Source organism: Apis florea, unplaced genomic scaffold, assembly GCF_048593485.1.
Source record: "Apis florea isolate Af1SG1 unplaced genomic scaffold, ASM4859348v1 contig_2492_pilon, whole genome shotgun sequence".
NCBI lineage: Eukaryota > Metazoa > Arthropoda > Insecta > Hymenoptera > Apidae > Apis > Apis florea.
Genome location: NW_028256593.1, coordinates 858,620 through 877,365, shown reverse-complemented (window position 1 = coordinate 877,365; position 18,746 = coordinate 858,620). Strand labels below are relative to the sequence as shown.

At 35.2% G+C, this 18,746-nt stretch overlaps 1 protein-coding gene across 1 annotated transcript in view; it reads left to right on the top strand.

Moving 5' to 3' along the window:
- trol (terribly reduced optic lobes) overlaps nt 1-18,746 on the top strand; it is a 154,505-nt gene that overhangs the window by 94,416 nt on the left and 41,343 nt on the right. Inside the window, exons 10-11 of the mRNA XM_086905912.1 lie at nt 9,260-9,367; nt 16,600-16,716. Of these exons, the coding sequence (XP_086762038.1) occupies nt 9,260-9,367; nt 16,600-16,716 (225 nt within the window). The remainder of the gene's footprint in view (nt 1-9,259; nt 9,368-16,599; nt 16,717-18,746) is intronic.

Below are 18,746 nucleotides of genomic sequence, written 5' to 3'. Positions count from 1 at the left end.
CTAAATTTATATGATATACTTTATAGTTTGAGTTGTCTAGTTATATTTAAATTGTATCTTTCGGAGGGATATGAAAGGATGAACGACTAGATAAGAATAACAATCTGTCTTAAACTATTTCCATGTACGAACCAAAGGGGAGCAATTAGACAGTTCGACAATTTTTCAACCTAGCCTAACCTAAAAACTCTGAGTGCATATCTTTATTAATCCAAGCAACGCTTCATCCCCCAGTGGTCCCGTGGGGATGTGCGAAACTGTTGCCTCGATTCCTGTCGCGATTTTTCGCGTCCCTCTCAATTTGCCAACCTCTCCATTGATTGAACGCAAGCCACGGGGCCCGTTTACAAGCGGCACGATTCCTCAGGGAGAACAGAATAGTCCGTTGTAGTCGGTTTGTAGAAACGTGGATTACATTGCGGAGATAAGGCGGTGAGATGATGAAGAGATACTTGGTTCAAACGCCTTCTTTTGCTCGATTAATCGTCCTAGTAAATTTGTCAATAATTCGTGTGTTAATATACAGTGAAGCTTCTTTGGAACGTTATTTTAATTCGTCTAGACTCTGAGAATTCCGATTTTAATGAAATTCTGATTTCCATCATGTTACCTGGAACGTAAGTTTCTTTTTTTTTTTTTTTTTTTACAGAATGAGAGAGCAGTAAATTATAATTATTTTTTAATTTAACATATCTCTCTCTGTTTATTAGTTATTATATTTAAAGACACATCTGATAAAAAAGAAATTGCCCCGCGTATACAGTTGGTCCGCGTGCTCTACGATCACTGTTTCATTAAAAGAGTACAAAATCGTTCGTTTAACGCGAAGAAAAATTATTCGAATACTTTTTCGCGAGTTCATATATTAACACTTGATGAAAAATTCTATCAAATATAACGCATCCTAAATCTACGTTATGCGTGCAGATAAAGAAATTCTTCTTTAGAAGAAGAAAGTTTGTTTGGTATCAAGTAATCACATCCAAGGTTTCTATAACTTGTGATTTACGAAATAATAACGATCGATCGACGAGGAGAGGATCGCGAAGAATTTTTTTCCCCCGCTTGGAACAGCCGTTTTTCGAGAAGGCCGCGAGCAATTCCGCGTTGGATTTCATAAGATAGCAATGATCCGGGCGTGGAAACGGGAATTATGGCGGGTTGGATCGCGATAAGCAGCGGCCGAGACGTACGTTTCAGCCGTGGTTATCGCATGAGTTTACGCATGCAGACCGGTGTAGATTACTCGGTTGATTTTGCACGCGCGAAAGCCTAAACGCTTCACGCTCTAGAAATATAATGGAAACGGCCACCGTATCGAAGATACCATTCAATTATGAAAAGAAATATTTTTCCTCGACATTTCCAACAATTTTCAACGGGATACTTTTTGTTGTCCACCGCCTATAAATCCATGAGTCATGACTCGTGTCATCGAGTCATTCGGAAAGCAAGATGTGTCGAAAAAAAATTTTCGAAAAGCTATAGGAGATTATCGATGGAATGATAAAAATTGTCATTTTTAATGACGAGCAAAACTTTCTCTCGTGACAGATTAAATTATTTATGTATAACGGAGACAGAAAAATTATAACTGCATGGATGTTCGCGCGATTTATATTTTTAACTCTGTCACACGGAATATGCATCTTCAAACTTCTTTTTGAAGTAAATAAATAAATAAATAAAGTTGAACAACGTAGATTGAGAACCACTGCTCAGAAGAATTCCACGAATCATAAACCCAAAAAAAAAAAAAATTTCCTATCTAAAAAGATTGTCTGTGTTACTCACGATTTCTTCACGCTGTACGCAAAATACAAAATTAGGAAGGAAAGGAAGAAAAAGTATACATCGAAGAGGATAAAACGTCCCTTTCACGAGTCAAGTAAACGGAAGTTGAGAGCCACTGCTCGGAAGAACGCTTAAATCGAGGCGCCGCCGCGACTTCCGCGCTCCTACTCGCCAAAGTATTTGTCATTCGGGGGGGAAATTAATTGTAAACGAGTTATCGATTGCGCCACTCGGCGCGCGGCTTCATTGTGCACACGATTCGACGATTTATTCATCGATCCTTCTCTCATCTTCGTTTCTTCTTTCCTTTTTTTTTTTTTTTTTTCTCCATGTATCACACGACGAAACGTGACGTGATGTCGACTTCGATAAGATCGAAACTACTTCGATGCGAAAGTGTTAACAAAAATAGATAGAAATGAAATTAAAGATGAAAAAAGAGATAAAAAAAAAGAAAAAAGATGTGGAATTTTTCGTAAAAAAATAATTTCGAATAATTATCCTGAATCTCTGATTTAGCCAAGTATATAGCCGACTATATGGTGATTAATTATAACGTTTAAATTGCAAATCGGCCGTTAAAATATGTCGAATCCCTGGTGGTTAGGGGGAAGAGAACGTTCTCGGATGTATGACGCGAATGTGCTTTATACAGCCGCGTTCATATATCGCGACTGTCCCGTTGGAAACGTTGGCTCGCCCGTTGCCCATCGAGGGGCGATTTTTCATGCAAATTTGCCCGCGAGATCGATGGTAATTCTTCTGAAACGATTAGTATTCCGTGTAACTGTGAGATATATATATATATATATATTATTCTAATTATTAATTATAAATGGACGATTTAAAATTGAAGACGGAAAGTATAGAGATAAGTTTTTTTTTTTGTTTTATTTTAATAAAATTCTAAACTTGTTGAAGTTTTATATGATTTTTTGTACATTTACGGGTGCAAGAAGAATTAAATTTTGAAATTTTTACTCAATCTTTGGAGAGAAGAAGAATTACATCTTCATTTTCTTCTTTTTCTTTTTCCCTAAATATGATTACTTCAAATTTTTATTATTGTTGTTCGACAATTATTATTGTTGCAAAGAGATTTTCATCGACGAACGGAAAAGTAGAGTGGGAACTGCATCCGCTTCTCGAAGGGAAATCACGCCCTTTTTGTTTCCGTGTCTCATTAGGACGAGCCCCGAACTCGTTATCTCCTAAATCACGCGAGCACTGCGAGAAGTTGCTCGTCTACTGTGCTGCTTTTTCCTGCAAAACTGCTGCAAAACGCATCGTCCCTCTTCGTGAATATTCGAATGTTATATACAGTTGAAAAAAATTTGATTGGTTCGAAAAATCATTTTATCCTAATCCAACGAATGGATTAGGACCACAATATATTATCTATTTTTGAATCAGTGATAAGAAATCGAAAGTAATAATACGTATTAATCTTGATAAGTAGTTTGTTGTGATATAATTTGAAGATATTTATGTATGTATATATATATATATATATATGTTAAGTGGAAAAGTGATAAAAAGAAGAAAGAAGTTGAATTTTTCAAAGAATTTTTTAGTAGATTATGTATAGAGCACAGAAAAGATAAGAAATTCCAGTGATACGATATTCAAAGAAATTAAAAATGAAATTCAATGTGATTTAATGTGAATGAGAGATGGACGTTAATAAGAAAAATCATTATATAGAATATTAAAGAGAGAATTTCGAGTTAATGATCTTTGCGACGCAAGTACAGTTGATTCTTATTTGATCGTTGAAGTTAAGTTTCGATTGTCACGGTTCGAACTTGGATGGGTGACCGTTTTTATGCAAGTACCATGTTATATTATTGTAACGATGGTTTTTTAAAATACAATTTAAAAGAATTCCTTTAGCTGAATGACTGAAGCAATTGATTCCGATTAAACAACAAATAAATCCAACAATGATAAAAATTTTCAAAACGAGAGAAATAAAAAAGAAAGATATAATAATAAATAAATAACTTCGTGGTTAACATATTAAAAAAAGAATTTGAGGAATAAAAAGAAATGCTTCACGGTAATAGTAAAAAAAGCAATTTTCCAATTTTCCACCAATAAAGAAAAAGTTTCAACAATCACGAAAAGGAACTTAAATAACCTCTCTACTCTATCTTGTTTCAAAATTCTAAAAAAAAAAAAAGAAAAAAAAAACGGTAAAATGTTCCCAAAAGGGAATAAAACACAAATTTGTATGCAAAGGAAGAGAAAAAAAATCTCAAGAAGCCACACACCACTATCTCTCGAGAAAAAAATTCCTCTAACAACACAACAATAACAACAACAAAAGCACACAATCTCGAGATGTTCAACAACGCGTATCCCCCAAATGCTTATGCCCAGCGAATGTACATCGCGGTGAAGGAAAAACTCGACTCGATATAAAGCTTTGGGATATTAACATGACAGGCAAAAGGCAGCATCAAATTGCTGGACCTAAAAGCAACCAGCCCCTCTGCTAAATCGTCCATGCTCTTCTAATGGAGTGCCAGCGGAGGAAGTTTAGTCCCCATGGGGGTTGTTCCTTCTTCATCACCTTATGCTTTCAGCTCTCTCTCTCTCTCTCTCTCTCTCTCTCTCTCTCTCTCTCTCTCTCTCTCTCTCTCTGCTTTCTAATAAAGCAGTGTGTCATAAGAAAAGAAAGAAAGAAAAAAGGGGGGGGGGGATAGAAGGGAAGAAAAAATGTACGAAGAAAAAGGCAATTTCCAAAATTGTTGTTCAAGAGAGAGCCACGGGGATCATCCGTTAATTGCCGTTCGAAGAAACGTGGTAAACGATCGTTCGAAGAAGCAGCAAAAAAATCCTTTCTCTCTCTCTCTCCTCCCTTGTATATGACAAATTAATTCAACTTTCGTGATATACCTCTCGAAGATGTTCTTTCCCAGGTTGATGCGAGTGAAAAAGCTGCGGTGCAGCTTCGCACGGGTTGTTGCACGCGATACTAATGTCCTCGTTACCGCGGTCGAAAAACTGTGTGTTTCTTCTTGATGGAGAACGGAGAGAGGAGAAGATCATCCCTCTAATCGACCTTGACATTTTTTTTATAAACGTAGAATATAGTAGAAAAATGGAGAGAGCAAAAGATGAATAGATAATAGGATGAAAATTGTGAACAAAAGAAGAAAAAGTGTCGATTGACTTTCCAACGAATCGAATGCCGATTCAAAAATAGAAACAATCTTTTTATTTTTAATGGTGACATATATTTTGGCCCGATTTCGATGGCTGCGTCCAAAGGGGAGGGGGAGGGTTAAAATGGCGTTCCAAGTCTGCAAAAATTGCGTGTTTTACCAACCTTGGGTTGGCAAACTCGCGACGTCAAAGTGGTTAGAACACGGCAATTTTGCAGAACTTCTCGGGTCTTTAAATAGTTATGATCGAAGGAGCGGCAGGATGTCGGGGGAGGGAGAGGAGAGTGATAAGAGAATCGCGGCTGTAAAAAGATGCATCTCGAAGCCGTGGGTTTTCCAAGCCTGGAGACACGCTCTCATGCATCTTTAGAGCATAAAAAGAAGAAAAAAAAAGAAAGGAAACCGGGAAAACTTTTCCATCCACCAACCCCCGCATCCTCTCCGCGACACGTTGTTCCCTCAATATTTCACTCCGTCTCGCTCCTTGCTGCTTCCTTGTTCTCGATAAAGATGTTAATGCTGAATTTCAATGGAATTCGATTGTTTCGAATTTTCACGATAAATCGGTGGTGGAAAAGTTGGAAGGCGAGCATTTATTTTTAGCAGTGGTAAATATTTTTCAGGGATAGATTTCTTTCTCCTTGTTAATGATTCAGTTGTAACGCTGTGTTTAGATCGATGAAGTATACGTGAAATTATTATTAAATATTAGAAATTGGAATTACGCTGTATTATAAAAGCTAGATGAACTTAGTTTTGGAAAAAATTAAAAATTAAATACTGATGTAACTAGGAATGCATGGCGTTAAAATAACCTAACTTTTAAATAATTACGCATAAATTTAGAATCTGTGATTTCTTAAATGTAAAAATGATACTTTTAGATTCTTTAGTTGAGTGTGAACTATTGGAAAATTCGCGCAAAAGAAAAAAGAAGTAAAAAAAATTTTTTTAATTCTTCAAAATTAAATTAAATTATACATAACGTTCGTTGCACAGAATTGAAATTAAAGTCTAAGCTAATCTCTCTATCAAAGACAATCTGCTTTCGTTGAATTAAAAAAAAAAAATATATATATATATATATATTATATGTGTGTATATAAATCCATTCCACGTTCTATGTGACTTCGATATTATACGAGAGATAGGGTTCATCGACATCACTTTAAACGTTCGTCTACCTTCATGAAATAAAAATTATTTCGAAATGGATGGAAAAAGATGGATTCCAAAGTCGTTTTCGAGGATATATAACTAGTTTTACTGAGTACGAGTCTATGGACATATCCATTATGGTATTCAAAGAGTGGAAAGGAATAAGAATATGGAAAACACGAGGCACGATCAGGTTATGTCTGGTGAAGGGACTTGAAGTATGCTTTGACACGAGAGACTGTCACACAATCTCCTCACTTGACTCTGACTGCCCATTCGCCGCTATATTGCCATGAAAACCAACAGGAATTCTCCTTAACCTTCGTCAGAGAGGTCGAAATCAACTTGGTCACCTTTAATCTCGTATTACTTCACAGCTAAGCAATGGAGATCATGGTGTACGAAAGGTGTCGTCTTTTGGCAATGAAGATATACCTTTGGTACGAAACGAGGTTAGGTTTCATTTATTAATAAACTAAACTTTCGAAATGAAAGTCTTCTCAAAACTGAAAAAAAGGAATCTTCAATTGGAATTGTCATATTTCATTTATCCATTGTTTGAAAATAATCTAATCAAACTTTGAAATAACCATAAGATACAAAGTTGGAATTATAAACGTTGGAAAGATAAACAATCTTAAAATATAATCAATATTCCGTAATACTAATTTTATCGTCGAATAAATGTTTAAAAAATTAAATTAAATTTCAACGTGTAGAATTACGTGTAGAACAAACAATCCGATACATTTAGGAATTCTCGATGATTTTTGAGAGAAAAAAAGAGAAAAACGAAACGAAACATAACAAAAAAAAAAAAAATATATATACCACTTCTGATTCTCTTGAAATTGACCGTGTGTGACCGTTGGTCGGTAACAATATCGACGGAAGTCGAATGAAAGCGCGGGAAATCGGTGGAAATACGAACCTGGTCTAGTTTATACGTACTCTCTTCCCACTGTAACGCTATCCAAAACGGTGTGCGATCGGATTGTCTCGAACGAGCATGACATAATTGTGAAAACGAGATGAACCAGCGTCGATCCAATTGCTGAAACAACACCGTGGTCGACGTACTCTCATATCACGTTGAAGTGGTAGCGAAGTCCGGTCTGTCAGCTTGAAACAAGAGCATCCAGCCATGGTTTGTGTTTATCTGAAACGTAATACGAGGGAGGGGATACTTTTGACAGTATTGTTATGCGATTGTGTATGTCCATATATATATAATTATATCGCACAGAGGTTAACTCTGAAGAAAAAGTTACGTGTGATAAGCAACGTTTGATCGTTGCACGTATAATATTTCTTTTGTGTTAACTCTTTCGAAACGAGTACGAGATATCTTACGATTGAGATGCCCTTCGTAGAGGAAACAAATTCAGATCGAAAAAAATTCTTCGAGATGTAGTTTTTTTTTTTTTTTTTCAAATTTATATCGAGATAAGTTTTTCTTTTTTTTTTTTTTCATTCGAATTGAAGAAAAATTTTGAAAAAAGGGACTAATTCGGTTTTACTTCGTATATCTTTTCTTTATTCGCGAGATATTAAAATTTTAATGACTCGCCAGGGGAACGAAAAAAATATATTCTTATCTCGAAACGCTTTACAAATCTTCGCACAGTTTAAAACACGCGAGCATTCCAGGTGGCAGATAATTCCATACCGGTGCCATTCCATCGGATGAACGCGAGAAAATAATGTATTCGCGAGAGAAGAAGATTTCTTTTTTTTTTTAAAGATGAAAGAATATCCGTAATTTAACCGTAATTAATAGCGAAAAGGGAATTGTTATAATTGCACATTTGTATGCATAATTGTACTCCACCGTTTTATTAAACAGTGCGAACGTTAAGAAATGGCCAAATGGAAAAAACCCGCTCTTTGAAACCTGACTTTTCTCGACGAGTTTATATTAAACGGTATTCGAATGACATATTGGATTCTCTATTTCGTCTATTCGTACAAGGGAATTCGAGTCTTATTGATGTCCATTCTCTTTGTAATTCAAAAAAAGAAAGAAAGAAAGAAAGAAAAGCACATGCGACGAACATTCAAATAATATACATGGAAAGTATATTAAATTTAATTTGATTAATTAGCATTCACCGCACGATACATAAACACGATAAAATCATTAAACCCAAGATCTGCAAATAAAATGAAAGCAATAATACAATTATCTGAGGCAAAGTTAAAATCGAACGTGTAACGAAATCACAGTTGACTGTTATAATTTCTAACCACGACATCCTTTTGATTAAATTATTGAAAAATAAATTAAATCCCGAAATATCGATTACATACACGAATCATTTCATTTTAACACGAAATGGGAATAGTGAGACGCGTTATGAGACTTGTTAAATAAATTATCAGAGAACTATTTATTTAGAATAGTAGAAACGAGGTCAGCGAGATTTCACAGTCCAAAAGATAAAAAACAAAAATATAGAATTAAATTTTTTTCATTCTCTAATAAAACGAAGTTTGAACGTTTTTCGAGGGAAAGAGTTAATTCTTGATTGGATTCTCTACTTGTATACGTGAAAATAAGGAAAAAATATAGAATAAAATTTAAAATTTTGAAAAAATCATCAATATGTAGGAACATATAGGATCAAGAAATCGAAATATAATCGATGAATTTTTCCATCCAAAAAAAAAAAAAAAAGTATATTCTCTACGCTTTTTCCTTATTTTCACATTCGACATAACCTATTAACGTTTCATTCACAGAGCATTTATTTATCTAATTTCACTCGTAAAAGTTGGACAAATTTTATTCTTTATTTTTTTTTCCTTGTTCTTGATTTTCCCTCTATTTTTAACCACAGAAATCTCTCTTTAAACATTCATTTGCATCAATGTGAATTTACGAATCATTCTACACAGAGGAGTTTCAAGTTGGGAAAACTTTGTCGCCACTTTCGCCACTCCAATTTCTCGCGCATCACGTGATTCAAGATGGAGTCGAAATGGATCGAGTCATAGTTCTCGTTTCCCTTCTTATCATTTATTTCCATCCACCGTCGAACCACCGTTTTTCCATCCGATCAGAAATTTTTTTATCCCCTCTCTTCTCTTCTCTCTCTCTCTTTTCTTTTACACGTGATTTTTTTACCGCTTTCCAGTTTGCACCGAGTCGCAATTCAAATGCAGGAACGAGCAGTGCGTTGACGGGAGCGCACGGTGCAACGGCGTGAACGATTGTTTAGACTATTCTGACGAGTTAAATTGCCGTGAGTATCAACACAATTTTATTCCTTTCTATACCGGCATGGATAATTATTCTCTTAATCCGTTTCGTTAAATTCATTTGTGTGTTCGTACGTAAAATTTGCTATTTTGTTGTCTGTCACTTGATATGTGTGTGTGCGTGTATGTATGCGTGCGTGAATACATACATGGCACGAATCGAGCAGTAACAGAAGAATTATTTGTCTCTAACGAGGAATTGTTTGTTTGGAAATTAATAATTATATTTGTTTTTATATATAACAGTTTTACGAGATGAGATTTTTTAAGACAATTCACATGGCTTGGCATGCATTTGAAAATAATTTGCCAATTATCATTGCTATTCGCCTTACAATGATTACTAAACGTAGCAGAGTTGTGGCAAGTTATCGCTTGAATGACTGGAACAATCATCATGTTCCTTTTGTTCTTGAATTTTTTACTCTGGATTTACCCTGTTCACATTCAGAAATGCGAATAGCGTGGTAGTGATGAGTACGAATCTCTCGTGTGTTCTCAAACAAATTAATATTTATTTAAAATCACTAGTCTAGCGACGAATTTAAACTGAAAAATGAAGAGAAAGATTTAAACGAGTTTTAAACATTTTCTGAAACAATATCAGTATTATTCCGTATTTATTTAGTACTCTGTATTTCAAATATCCTCAGATTTCTGTTCAAATTGATAGTTATTGCATATCAATCAATACATACTATTCTAATATTCAACACTCTACTCTAACATTTATATAAAAAACATTTACTCAAAACAATATTCAGTGAATTCTTATTAAGCTTTAAATGTTTCAATTCAATGTTGTCTTAAATCAAATTTCCAGTAATGATTACCAGTGTTACGTGCAAACAAAATTTCCTTAAACCTCTTTTTTAAATCCTCAACACTCCAACAACAATCAAAGATTCATTGGATTCAAAAATAAACTCCAATCATATCGTATATGTAATGCACGTGTAAATATCATAATATTTGTATTAAACAATTCATACAGAATCAAAATCACACCTGATCCCTTATTTAAACCTTCCTAGATTCTTATGAACTCCCTCAAACTTCGTAACGATCAAAGATTCATTAAATTCAAAAGTAAAATTCCACTTACAATCATTGTCATATGTATAAATACCATAATATTTATATCAGGCATTCAATTCAAGCAGAGTCAAAATCGCAATTAATTCTTATTTAAATCTTCTTACTCACTTCTCAGAACCCTTAAATTCTCTCCATCCTATCGCAATCACACTTCAAATCCAAATATATTCAAATTTATCCAAAAATCCAAAGATAATCAATAACACCACTTATTATTTAAAGACTCTCTTTACAACAGTTCACAAATTCTTTCACAAAAATTGAACTCTCTATCCTTGAATTTACATCATTTCTCATCATTTCCATAATCGTTATCAATATTATCCAAAGCATGGCGGACAATTTACACGCGAAATCGAATAAAATCCGCGTGCACGAGCGATAAAGGGACGACAAAAGGCCAATTTTCTGATTACCATCATAGAATCCACAGCATCCAGTGGATCTCGCGCTATCTAATCGCGCAGGTATTGCAGGACGTGCCCTAATAAAATAATTGTGACGATATCTTGTTCAAAACATGACCGTGCAAAGAGAGTCATTTTCAGGCCATTGCACTCCTTCCTCTCTCTCTCTCTCTCCTCCCTTTTTTGCGCCTACCAACCCTCTGTCTTCCCATCCCTTTTAACCCCTTATTATTTCCATCGTGTTTTGCGAAGGCACGCTCCTAGCTGCTGCACGTTTCATAGTTAACCCCTTAGCATAGCAAGATAACGGGTGCATGGTGGTATAACAAACAACACGAAACTATCATTGTTGAAAATGATTATCATTAGAATTTTCGTTGAAAACAATTATGGGCGTGTTAATTGTGCACAAATAAATAATACTTTTAAGCAATTTATTTGTAGAGGGAATGTTGAAAATGTATTTCGATTCTTGGAATAAACGCGAAAATTTCCACTTGAGCCTTGTTTACGATCGAGTCGCTATGTTAAATCGAGAAAAAGTTAGTAGAGAAATGTAATGAAGATAAACTTCGATTGCTTATAACAATCATGGATAAACCAATTTTTACGGTTGCTTCGAATCTTTTGGGATATTCAAACGAATACGTTAATATTCTGAAACGATAGTTTTTTCGTGCGAGTGCAATGATATATTTTTGCAGATTTTCGTTTTCTAAAAAAAGAAACGAGACGAGTTTGGATGAATTTGGATTAGAAATATATGTAGGGATTGGACAAAGAAGTGTTCAATTAATTTTGGACAGAGTTCGAAATTTTCTTTTTCACAAGTCTTTTCAAACGAATCTTGAAAAATTTGTGTGAAAATTGGCTCGCATTTTGGAAAAATCGTGAACAAAACTACAAGGAAAAAACGAATTTCACGACATGGTGTGCCATCCAGGCTTACGTTACTTCTTCGCTATCAAAGCTGGATAGATGAATTGATTGAATAGTTTCATTTTAAAAAAAAAGAGAGAGAGATTTACACGTTGCATTGAATTTTAGAAGAAAACAATCGAATTTGTGACTCGTTATAATAAACAATTTGTTTTTTCGTAATGGGACAATTGATAAAACGGAGAAGGACAAAATTATATTGAAGTTTTAAATTGCAGGGATAAAAGCAATAAAAGTAATACAACTCGCATATTTTCGAATAATTTTTCGAAAATAAATTGATGCGTGCAACAAATGTTACTCAACAATACACTTATTCACTTATTTTTCAACGAATTACTCGTTTGTTTTTACATGATTTTTGTAGATTAATGAAATTGGCCAATTTTTAAGATCCAATAATAAAACAAGATAAAAGCTAAAAATATCAAGTATCACTCGTCGATACGTTTACAAAAACAACACAACTCGTATATTTTCGAATGGTTTTTCGAAAAATTTCATTGATTACTTCATACTCGCAACAATGATTCAACACATAGGACGCAATAATAAAATCGCAAAATTAGCTAAGAATACATAATTGTGCGACTTCCAAATCACGAATATATATATATATATTAACAAGAGTGAAAAGATCAGTCTGATACGCAACGTTGGTGCGTTGTGGCAACACGTGAAGGGTCGAGACATGAATCAGAATTGGATTAAACCCGGTGAAAACGGATGAAATTCCAGGGCCGAGGCCGCGAAAGGGCCGGCAAGCTTCGCTGGAGATTAACGTCGGATTAAAATTGCAGCCGGTTATTAGGGCGGCTTAATAAACGCGAGTAAATCTCGTTCGGCCACGGGGGCTGCCTTAAATTTGGCTGTGGGGGCGTTGTCCGTTTTTGCGACGTCGATATTAACGCCGTTTAAATGACGTTTGTTGACGAATTACCAAAAAAAGAAAAAGGGGGAGGGAGAGAGGGAAATATTAACAAGAAGAGAAAATAAATTGTCGAAAAATTGTAAACTGGTTATACTGGTTATAACTGGTTTCATCCGTGAATCTTTTTTCAATAATTCTCGTTTTAGAAAGTTAATTTCCTTTTCTTTCAATTTTTGGGAATTGAGATTTTTTTTTTTTTTTTCTTTTTAAAGATATATGGATTGGCGTTCATTTATACTGTCAAAAATCGTAAATAGGTGTATAACAGTTTTATCTTTTCCTTTTCGAAAAAGAACAGTTTAGATTGATATCTAGCTAGTTTCGATCCTTTCCTTCTATTTTCGCGATTTCAAATTACTCTCGAAATATCCACCATATTTCCTCCCTCGTCCCAAAAACCGAAAATATACAAGATCTTCGATTCCCTTCTCGTAAGTGAAATTACATTATTCCACCCGTCAGAATAAATTACATTCAGATTCAACAACCATCGACTGCAACCGTTTGAGCACCGCCAAAAATATCGTGAAACATCGTTCTTTCGATCCCTAACCTCAAAAAGCCGAGAGCGAGGTTGGAAAGTTTCGCTCTGACTGCAAATGAAATCGTGAATTCGTGGTTGGAGAGTGAGAAAGAATCGTCGCGATCTTATCTATTAGTCCGATCGTTTCGTAGAACGAAGCCAGCCTTCTCGACGCCTGAGACAGACAAACCTGAGAAAAAGAGAGAGAGAGAGAGAGAGAGAGAGAGAAAAGAATTGTGCAGAATCTCCTTCTTCATAGATTCTCTTCCGAAAAGCCGAGTTCTCGTTTGGTGAGGCGTGTCACGCCGCACCTTTCCGCCCGTTTTCCAATTTGCGTGGTCGCAATATATTCGCTTTATATTCGTCGATCACCGCGGTTAGAGCGCGAGAAAGGGAGAGGCACGCACTTGGCAAATCGCGTTACAATCGTAACTGGATTTTCGCGCAGTCGCGACCTCACGTACCATTCGATTCGTTGCTTTCATGGAATCAAATTAATTTGGACTTGTGTCCATTTTTTCCCCCCTCCCTTTCTTTCTTTCTTTTTCTCTCTCTTTCTCTCTCTCTCTCTCTCTGTTCGTCCAATGAAGGAACGTGATTATCGAGGATTTATCGAGAATCGTGTTTCGACTCGCCCCGTCGAACATTGTTCGAACACGTTGTCCATGGTATTTCGTGGCAATTTTTCCCCTACAATGCGTACAACGTATGCGTCGAGAGATTGATTTTCGTGGGGGAAGAAATCTGATTCGAGAGATTGATTCGAATCAAGCCGATATTAAGGCGAGAAGGGTGTATCTCGACGATTAAAATTAAAAGTCGAGAAAAGCACAACTTTTGTACGATCTTAGAAATTGATGTTCCCGATTACGAACCTGTGTGTGCACCCTGTGTGTGCAAATTATCGTCGCAGGAAAGTTGGTCGATCGGACGACGACGATTATTATTTAAGAGATAATGGCAGAAAAACAGGCGATCGGCCGACCGATCCCATGGATTAAAAAATAAATTCAGATCCAGAACGGGTTAATGCGTTCCCCGGCGATCGCGTGTCCGCCATTTTTCGCGTGCAAAGGTGACGAGGACGGGGGAGGGGTAGGAGGGGGGCGTGTTGTAAACGTCGACGTTTAATGGAAACACGCGGGGACACGCTCGTAGCGTCGAGCTTCTGTGTAATTATTGCGCGCGTGAGAGAAAGACACAGAGAGAGAGAGAGAGAGAGAGAGAGAGAAAGAGTTGCGTGTCGACGAGAGTAACAATGCTCGCCGACCACGTTGGAACGAATTTTCGTTGGAAAAAGAAAAGGGGGGAGGAAGGAGGAGGAGGATTGGTTGAAAGAACGGTGTTGCCACCTTTTGTCCCTTATTAATTACTCCCCGTGTGTTTGTTTTTCACTGCCTCCTCTCTTAAAAAAAAAAAAAAAAAAAAGAAAAACAATAGTTTTTTCCGTTTGTTGATAATAATTTTTGAAACACCCGGTATGCACGTGTATCGCCCGTATTGCAATTAGAACGCATCTCTCGGTAAGTAAGTGAGTGCCACTAGTGTATCGTTTATCGTGAACGTTTTATCATTCTGCGCGGTGTGTTTAATTATTTATGGCGTTGTCGGGTCAAAAAAATTTTTATACATAGATTCCGATCTTGGAATTTTTTTTCAAAGGAGAGGACAAAATGAATGGACAAAAATTTCAATCTCTTCCTCCGATAAGAATATATCGTCTGAAATGGAGCAGTATTGTTGGCCCATCCTTTGTCGTTGATCCATCTTTCAATTTCGTCTCGATCTTATCGAGATCACGCACACGATCTTCACGAATTTTTATTTTACACGGTCTCATGTAAAGGAGGAGTGTTAATTTTCGTTAAAAAAAAAAATATGAAACAGGGAAACTTCATATATCTTACTTTCAATGCTGATGATGCGTGTCTCTTCGTCTCATCCTTTCGAAAATTTTTTTTTACAAAATTTTATAACTCGAGTTCACTCGGTATATATATACTTTAAGAATTTCCAAGTTTCAACTTACACTTTAAACTCGATGATACGAATTACGTACGACAGCTTGTTAAAAAATTTTTTGGAAAATTTCTGTAACCCGAGTTCTTTTCGGAATAGACACTCTGTATATACCGAGTCTTCAAAATTTTCAAATTTCAGCTTTTTTTTAAACTTCTAAAACATCCACGAATCGTACACGTGTGTGTTAAAAAGTTTTGAAAAATTGTGAATTTTGATTCAAAATTGACACCCGGTATTTAAATTTCAAGGATCCCAAGCGTCACGTTATTTTTCACTCGTTCGAGAATCGTTCGAGAGGTGGATAGAAGCTCGATAGAAATTCGTGGCCTGCCTTCCGTTTCCATTCATCCGAGTGCGCTTCGTTCGTTCGAAGTGCCGTTCATCCTCGATCGTTAGCTAATTGCCGCTGTAAATTAGACAGGCACCGCGTGCCTGTAACTCCTTCTTCATTTATAATCTCTTCCGCGAAATTTCCTCAGGTGCGTGTTAATTAATGACCACACCACAGCAGCAGCCCAGCGGGCCATTCCTCTATCCCACATCCTTCTGGCCACTAATTAATTCTACGACTGCTTTTCTTCATCTCTTCCATTCATCTACTTATGCGACTACTTATTCCGCTCCACTTTCATCTTTCTTTCAAGGTTAATTGGTGTAAAAATTTGTCAATTCTTGACACGTGTACTTACTTGATAATTTATTTAGGATTTAGATAAAATTCGTATATAAATATTTATACATAATTTTTTAAGATATATATTTTTAAATGAAAATGGAAAAATTGATCAATTTTTCATACATTGCGCTTTATAACTGTCGACATTTCTTCGTGATATTGTTTTCAAGATATTTTCAATTATAAGAGTGTTTAAAATAAGAAAGTATTTGCAACAGAATTCTTTCAATCTATGATTTGATGTATAAAATCTTGTTTGCTCGTATTTATGATAAACTTTTCTAAAATTCATGACAATTGGCCAGGTGGAGCATAGATGGCGCCACCTTCGCGAATCATTCTCAAACCAATCCCTTCCTAACCTCAAACATCGAGCTTGTCACATCTACCGAAAAAAAAAAACTTAGTTTATGGCAATATGTGTTCTGTGCCTCTTTTTGTATATATATTTGTGTGCTCGTCGTAACTTCTTCTCTGTTCGCCTTCGTGGAGCTTTTTCAACTCGTGTGCCGTCAACATCTATCCATTGGACGAAGGAAATTGGGAGGAAAGAAAGGAAAGGAAAAGTCCTTGGGACAATTTTTTCATCCTATCAGATCGAATATATACGATTCTTGCAGCTTGCGGAGAGGACCAATTCGAATGCACCCCGGGCGTTTGCATATCCAACTCGAAACGATGCGATGGCGTCATGGATTGTAACAATGGAAAGGATGAGGAAAATTGTCAGAAAATAAGTACGAAACTAACCGCACCAACGAAAAGCATAAAGCAGGAACTTTGAACACTAAAAGAAAAAAAAAAAAAGGAGAAGGCTAACTTTAATTGCCTTGTGAAAGCATGTGAATGAGAGACGCGCATGTTTTTTTTTTCTTTTTTCGTTTTGAAAATGTTTGGTTTTTGACAAGGAGAACATACAACTTAACCTATATTTTAAAATTCACAATTGCTTTTTACACGCGTTAAAGAAAGAGATATGTTTTTGCAAAATTTAAAATAAGTATGATTTTTATTGTACATCAGGTGACTCGAAAGAATTTTAAAATATGATAATTCTAAAAGGTATTTAATTAACGAAAAATCTTTAACGCAATGGCGTCGAGATGTAAAATGTCCTTTTCCAGGGAAATATTTCTACGCGAAAACTAATTTTCTTTCAACATTCAAAGAATTTCCGACATCTCTTTGAGTGATATCGTATAATAATATATACCGGGTGTCCTACATAAATATTACACATAACGCGTATCGACTATATAGAAAATAAAAATTCGATCGAATCTAAAATACCAGTTTTAATTCGAGTTTTAACGAAACTTAATTCCTCCTCTAAACTTTCTTCTCTTTCTTTGATCTTAAGAAAATTGCAAAAAAGAAAAGAATATTATGTATAACAGTTAAAAAAAAATGAGACACCCGGTACGTTTGAAGAAACGGTCGAGAAACAAGTGGAAAAGGAAAGGGGTACGTGCGAACATGGCGCAAGATTCGATTTCAGATGAAACGGAAACGCTCGTCGCGTGGTTATTCGGCCGAGTAATCGTTCGAGCCGAAGCATATTACTGGCCCCGATAATGGACGCTTGTTTCTCGAGTAATTAATTGCACGAGAACGAAAAGAGCAGTCGCGATCGTTCTTCCCCTCTCTCCTCCCCTCGCAATCTTATTTCCCTTCCTTTCTTCCCGTTCCGAGACGAGGCGCAACGGAATAATCCGATTCATTATCATCGTTCTACCGCCTAATTATCCACTGTGAACAAGCGTCGACCCGATAAACGGACCTTCCCGGCTCCATTTCATCTCCCCTCACCGATCAATCCCCTTCAAAATCTGTTCCAGACGGTTTAAAACGGTTTTTAGGTTAGGTCTGTCGGCCATTTTTAAAAATTCGATCGCTCGATCGATGTATATCGATTACCTATTCAGATGTATCTATATTTGTACCTTTTTATTACCTCTCAATTTTTGTTTAAATCGATTTTGAACGGATTACGAGTAAATTAGATTTGTCAGTTTCCATTTTCAAAAATTTGATTACCGATCGATATAATTTTATTTTCCTTTAAATTTTTTTAAGACGATTTTGAATAGGTTACGAATAGGTTATGTTTCTCAGCATCTATTTTTAAAAGTTTGATCACTGAATCTATATATATATTTCGACATAATTTTGTAGATACCTTTCAAATTTGTTCAAATCAATTTTAAACAGTTTATGAATAGGTTATATCACCTTCCATTTTTTAAATCAGTATATTTGATGTAGGTATGTATATATTGTATATATATCTCATTTAATATTTCATGCATATTTATTTATATAAATTCTTTCGTTAAAATAAATTAACCTGTACAGAATTGAATTGAAATTCATTTTCACGTATTTAAAAAAGAAAACGTGAAATATTTGCACATGATGTTTGTAGATGTTTGTAGATAAATTATTTTTGCAGAAATTATATTACTATTTTTTCTTTTTTTTTTTTTTAAAGTAATCTCATTCGGGTCGGACCATAATAAAATATATATTTTATTCCAAGAGAGACGTAATAAATTACGCAATAAGTACGTAAAAAATTATTGTTTGTAGTAAAACAAAATATAGTATAAAGTATCTTTGTTTATATTTTTATTATTACAATTCTTTTTTTTTTTTTTTTTATTAGAAAAGAAATCTATCATAAAAGATCAAACTGATATATTTTTTTTAAAAACGAATATTTAAAAAAATTAAAAATCTTTAAAAATAAAATCTTTACGTTTTCTTC